The 6351-nt window shown below is 51.0% G+C and overlaps 1 protein-coding gene across 3 annotated transcripts; it reads right to left on the bottom strand.

Moving 5' to 3' along the window:
* Positions 1–1023: 1023 nt before the first annotated feature.
* On the bottom strand, positions 1024–6178 carry kiaa2013 (KIAA2013 ortholog). 3 transcript variants are annotated; one of them, XM_015968660.3, is made up of 3 exons: positions 5030–6178; positions 3386–4239; positions 1024–1192 (listed from the first exon to the last, which is right to left on the bottom strand). In XM_015968660.3, exons 1-3 carry the CDS (start codon positions 5982–5984, stop codon positions 1166–1168), a joined length of 1836 nt encoding a protein of 611 aa, XP_015824146.3. In that variant the 5' UTR covers positions 5985–6178; the 3' UTR covers positions 1024–1165. The 3 variants fall into 3 exon arrangements, with proteins under 3 accessions (XP_015824146.3, XP_015824145.3, XP_054602376.2); XM_015968659.3 differs by lacking the exon at positions 1024–1192 and adding an exon at positions 2187–2368; XM_054746401.2 differs by lacking the exon at positions 1024–1192 and adding an exon at positions 2477–2743.
* Positions 6179–6351: the final 173 nt, after the last annotated feature.

Consider the following 6351-nt stretch of genomic DNA (forward strand, 5'->3'; position numbering starts at 1 on the left):
GACAAACATCGATTCATCGTATTTTTAAAGTTGATTATGTCGGAGTTGTAGTTGTGGGAGCAGAGATCTGGAGACACTCGGAACACAGACCCGTCTGTCTGATCTGCTGACAGACGGGTCCTGCTGGGTGTCTCTCTGACCCGATGTGGAACCTAGCGGTCCTGGATCAGAACCTCTGGTTAAAACATTACTTCACAGAATAGATTAGATTTGGGCTGAGTGGAGGAGTTCTGTTCTGATGGAGGTGGCGGGTCATACATCCGGTCCGTTTGGATCCAAACGGACTCTTTAGGACCAAATCGTTCAAGGTTCTTCTAAACCCGACCTGGGCTTGTTCCTGGAACCATGCAGTCCAAACCTGGCCTGAACTACTGGAGCATTACTGTTAATAGTCAGAACCACTGATAGAACCTCGGACCACGAGATGGGTCTGAACAGGGTCAGGAGGACTCTGATCTGCAGTGACACAACTCGTGACTTACCGGTTCTGATCCACCTTGTCGTAATGGCAATGGGACCGATGGGGAACAACGTTCCTACGGGAGAACCACAATCCCAGATCTCAGTTTGGGTCGGATGAAAAATCTCATCATTCTCTTTGCTGTTAAATCAGTTTCACTGTAAAGGTTCTGGAGCAGCTCTGGACCGGGTCAAGCCGACCCAAACACACTTGTCTCTTTGCACACAGAAAGTGACTGACAGAAAAAAGTGCCTGGAAACGCAGCAGCAGAACCAGGAGCCCGTTGGTTCGGTCCAAACCAAAGAGAACCGAGCCTGAACCGCTCTGCTGCCTTAAACGGGATCATCGGGCCTTTTTTTCCACACAGAAAAGTTCTTTTTAATAAAAGATTGGATGTTTATCTGTTTCAGGTTTTTATTCGATCAGATTCCAACAAACAAACAAACAAAAATTCACAAGAATTCCACGATTCATTCCCAAAAAAACCAACAAACTCCAAATTTCTATTTCGCTTCGGTTTCGACGAAACATCCAAGTGAGAATCTGAATGTTTTACCAGCGACTCAATAAATGACCTCCTTTCTTCATTAAGGCACTCAGTAGTTCACATTAGAGAGGACTGACCAATCAGCTGAAGCGTGTTCATGAGCCTGATTTATAACGATCGCCAGCTCAACCTCCGCAGGGCCGGAAATAAGGATGCTCTTATTCTGAAAAACCCAACAGCTGATGCTGAAATCAAAACGGAAAAAGGAAGAAAATCAGTAAATTCTCATTATTTACACAAACTCCGGAGCGTTCCCGGTCCGGGTCGTCCGACCCTGATGCTCCTCTCCGGTCTCTGGTGGCTGAATAAGAAAAACAACAAAGGCAGGTTGGTTCTGGACAGAAACTGGATCCAAACTTCGTACCTGAGACGGCGTCGACCGACGACTCGCCGGGTTTCCTGAAGCGCCTTCAATGATCCAATATTCCTGCGCTCATTTCTCCAGACTGAATTAAAGGAACTTTTTCACCAATAACGTCTGGTACAGAGAACACGCACTCAACCTCAGTTTGGAGAAACGGAGACTAACTGATCAGATTGATGAGCTAACAGCTAGTCAGAGTGGCACCAGTAGCCAAACATCTGCGGTCAAAATCACCTTTATTATTTTATAATCACTAATAATTGAATGGTTATTGGTTGGCAGCGGGAGCTACTGCCGGGATTACGTATTAATCCTGCGGGAATAATAAAAACAGCCTGCCGTGGTTTTCTCCCTCCAGAGGATCTGAACCGTCACAAAGTCGAGCGGCTGAAGCAGCTCTCTGGTTTTATCTGCTGGAATTTAGTTTTTCCTTCACTTGTTGAGTTGTATCCGGCGTTCCGAGGACGGCGTGGCGGGAATCGCTGGTCTTTGACGAGCCCAGCAGTCAGACACGAAACTAAACCACCTTTGGACACGGGAGTTTCGTCAAGCCCAACGTTTCCTACGCGAGGACAGCACGGAGGTTCTCACACAAGTTGATCCTTTTTATAATTTGTTACATTTGGAGAAAAATAAGATCTTCCCCCTTTGATTCATGTCAAAAACTCCTTTAAACACCATTTTTCCACCAAAGCCAGATATCCAGGTGTCCTACTGGTGGAAGGACGAATCTGGTGTTAGATTACAGCCGAGTGTCGACAGACGGGAATAATTAGGGATTTAACGGAATTGTCGTTCCAACGCCGCAGAAGATCATCGACAGCAGGATTGGGAATCAGGTCATTCAGGATGTTATTCCCGGGAAAGGTGCAGGTGGTTAAACATGCAACAGCAGCAGACCCCCCCCCCCCCCATGTTCATGCATCCACATGCGCTGCAACAGAGCTTAAGGAGCATCCATGGAGTCGCAGGAGCCGTCCTCACGTTTCCCGAAGACCTGGTGGAGTCAGAGGGGGGAGGTTAGAGCTGTGGATGGGGGCGGCTGCCATCACCTCACCACCACCCACAGGTGAGACAGACATGCTGAGGAGGAAGGAGGCAAGGCTGCACGTTTGTTGTTCATTTAATTAATTAGGTGATTTCATAGAAAACATGAAAAAGTCAGAAAACAGAAAGAGCAGAAACAGCCTGCAGGCAGAGAAACGACAACATTCATCCTGCAGCTCGCTCCAATCGGACCGCCGAGGCTCGGTCGGACTCGTTTCATCCTCCTCAGAAACACCAGGAACACAAATGGCTCACGTAAACACCTTTTCATCTGGTTTCTGCTCGCTTAGCGCGGTGAAAACTGCTGTTTTTCATCAGCTTCTACCTGGATGAGTTAAGGCCAAAAATCAGAAACTTGTTTGAATAAAGTTAGATGTTTTACGTTTAAAGCTGCTGAGCGGAGTTCTGCAGAACGGTCTCCTCGAAGAGCATCTCTGAGTGTCTAAACACACTGAATCTGTTGCTGAAAAACCCAAATCCTCCCTCGTCTGGAGACTGTTTAAAAATATACAAAAGGACCAGATCATGGCTGAGTGTGACAGAAAACCGGGACAAAGCAGACAGAATAAACCACGTTTTTACCTCTAAACATGTGGTGAACGTAAGGATCAAAGACAAGCTGAGCTGTGAAGGTGAGAAACAGCAAAACAAAATCAAAGTCATTCATTTCTAACTAAAAAAGGAACACTTGTGCTCGTTTTCCTCCCACCCGGGTCAGCTCCAGGTTACATTCAGCCACGGGTGAACGGGTCTGACTGGGTTTTCTGCAGCTTTCAGCTCAAAGCTGATGTTTTCAAATCCCACACACAAGGATGTGGAATCATTTGGGAAAAAGGAAAAGGAAAGGTGTGCAAGGCTGCTGACCCACTCCAGACGTGAGACGGAAAATGAGAGTTCTGGCAGAGCCTGGCAGAGAGCCGACAGAGGAGACGTTTGCACACAGAGGACGTCACACGGAGGTTTATACCTTGCTCCTGAAGAGGGGCTTGGCCCCGGGGCCGCAGTACTCGTTGTAAATCAGCTTGAAGAGGAAGAGGTGGAAGAGCGTGATGAGCGACGCCACGCTGAACCAGAACAGGAAGGGCAGACCCGGGTACCTGTTGGCCATGTGCTCCTCGTGGGCCAGGATAGCTTTGAGGTGCAGGGTGTGACGGAGGTCCTGCAGGTGGCGCAGGTCGGTGGAGATGTAGAGCAGCGGCGTGATGGGCTGAGTCACCATGACGGGGAATGTGTGACCTTTGACCTCTGACGTCAGCTCGACAGGCTCGTTGAGGCAGCCGGCCTCGCAGGCGTACAGCTTCACCGCCGTCTCCTGCTGCTTCACCGAGACGTGGAGGAAGGGTTTTCCGTCGGGGTCCAGCAGCACCGCCAGGTTGATCAGGTCCTGGTTGTAGTGGATCCCTCTCAGGGAGTAGCTGTTGTGCAGCACATCCGGGTCGGCCTGGAACTGAAGGTGGTTCTCCGTGAACTGGAGGCCACCGAAACTGAGCACCATGCCCTGCATGGCCCCGTGGGCGCCGGTAGCCACCAGGACCTTGCAGCCTCTTTTCTGCAGCGTCAGAGTCCACAAGGTGACCAGCTGAAGGATCTGAGCGGTGCTGCTCACCCTGTCGGGCCACAGGTTCTCAGCGTGCATGGTGGCGTGGCCGCTGAAGCAGTGGTCGGCGTAGTTCAGGCTGGACTCCAGACGAGCTCGATCCTCACTGGCCAGCCGGTTGTCCAGCAGGGGCGCCGTGGTGGCGGACAGGATGTAGTAAAGTGTGGTGTTCACCGTACGGCTGGACGGGGTGTGGGAGTCCGTGATCCTCCTCATTTCAACACCTTTCATCAACACAATAACAAAACATCATCCAGTCAGTGATGGTATTCACACATCAGAGCTTCAAGTCAGACGGAATCCACAGGAAGCTGACGGTCCCGCCACCAGAAGACCCACGGCGCCGCTCAGAGACATCAGCATCTGAGCCCCGCGGTTGGTGAACGGTGCAAATCAACACCAAATTTCTTTTCTACCCGTCCTCCGTTACAAACTCAACACAAGGAGTAAGGAGTTTGTGTTTGGTTGATTACATCTTACTGAGGAACCTCACACACCTGTGACAGGAGAACACCTGGCTGCACTCAAAGCTCCAAACCGAGGACTGGAGCACGTATTCAACGGCATCTAATCACGTGTTTAGCTGTGCTGCTCATTCCAAGGATGTAGGATCCTTGGAATTTCTGTGTAATCAGGCATTCCAGTCATATCAGATTTATCGCCAAGGAGCTTGGAAATTATCATCCAGACACTTTGTTACTCCTACCACTGGGTTTGTGTTTAAAGCCGCTTTGACCAGATGCTCTATCTGAAGATCTGTGTCACCGTAACTCCGGCTGGTTTGTTTTGGAAGAATGACTCAGAGGTCAGGGCTAAATTAGAAAGCATTCCTCTGAAAATGTTCCAGTTCCAGGAAAAAAAAACTGGGAGGAAAAGCAGCAAAAGTCTGGATGACCTTCAGAGGGTCAGGAGAACCGTTGATCCAGAACCGCTTTAGACAATTACAGCTCAGTCTGACTGACAGGAAGGAAAATACAAAATATGGTTAAAATTATGAGTCCAGCTGTGGCTCACCTGAAATGAACAGGTCCATCCAGGCCTTCTGGTGATCCAGAACAAGGTTGGCGACATCAGTCCTCAGCAGCTCCTCCATCTCCTTCTTGGCTCCATCTCGGAGGGTGCTGAAGGTCTCCTCCAGCTTGGAAGGATCAATGGGTTGTGAGGTCCACACCACGGACAGGACACTGTCTGAATACTCAGATTTGGCCTGGACCTGGACCCTGATGGTGGGCTTTCTGGTCACCACCACCACCAGCACCATCTGGTTCTCCACCGCCACCCTGCCGGAGGACAGCTCCACCTCTCGGTTCTCCAAGGTCTCCACACTGGTGGAGAACTTGCTCCTGTGGGTCGGGTTGTCGGAGGTGATGTCCAGGGTGACGGTTCTGTCTGAGGGGTTGCTCACGTGGATTCGCTGCAGGTACACGTTGGGTCTGCTCCGGTGGGCCATGAATTCCTCCCGAATAGCAACGCAGTCCCGGGAGGACTGCGCCGCGGCCGTTAAAACGCAGCGGACTGACAGCACGGCTCCCTTCCGGAACCACAGCATGCTGGCCCGGGCCACAGCCCGCTCGCCGTCCAGATTAACTCCCATCCTCGGGGAGAATTCGGTCTGGAGAACCGGAGCCGAGCCGGGCTGCGGAGCCGAAGACACCCACAGCCTGTTAGAGTCGACGTCGATCAATATGTGTCCATTACCGGACACAAAAGGCGTGTCCAGCGGTTCCTCCGGTGACCTGTAGACCCCCTCTCCCCGTTCTACGATGGACCTCCACCTGTGGATCTCGGTCTGGAGACACTGTCCCACCGCGCCTCCGTGCAGGGACGGGCCGCCCAGGAACGTCCACCTGCCGCCCGCTCCCAGGTACCAGTAGAAGATGAGGAGGAGGAGCACCCCGATGAGGACCCTCCTTGCCCAGCTGCTGGATAACAACCCCGGGAGCCCCTTCAGTCTCTGCTGCAGCCACATTTTGTGATAGAACAACGGAAGCCCACCTAAGCGTCTGCGTCTCAACACGGCACCCAGGGTGCTGCTGAGGTCAGCTAATGAGTCACATCAAGTTTAGTTATCAGTGTCTACCGCAAACAGGAAACCCAAAGATGTCACATGGGGTTAATGATCCGTTTCCGGCATGAGAAGGGAGATTTGAGGTGTTACATTAAGTTTAGTCCACAGTTTCTCCCGCGGAGAAGTGCATTTAAAACGTTACATCGAGTCTAGTTACAGGGTCCACCGAGGACAGTAGCCTAGCTAAGCAGCTAACACTGATATCGAATTCTGTCGAAAATACGCTTCCCGCCTCGTTTTTATCTTCATTTACCGAGTTGGACGTGTG

This window comes from Nothobranchius furzeri, chromosome 15 (genome assembly GCF_043380555.1).
Source record: "Nothobranchius furzeri strain GRZ-AD chromosome 15, NfurGRZ-RIMD1, whole genome shotgun sequence".
Lineage (NCBI taxonomy): Eukaryota > Metazoa > Chordata > Actinopteri > Cyprinodontiformes > Nothobranchiidae > Nothobranchius > Nothobranchius furzeri.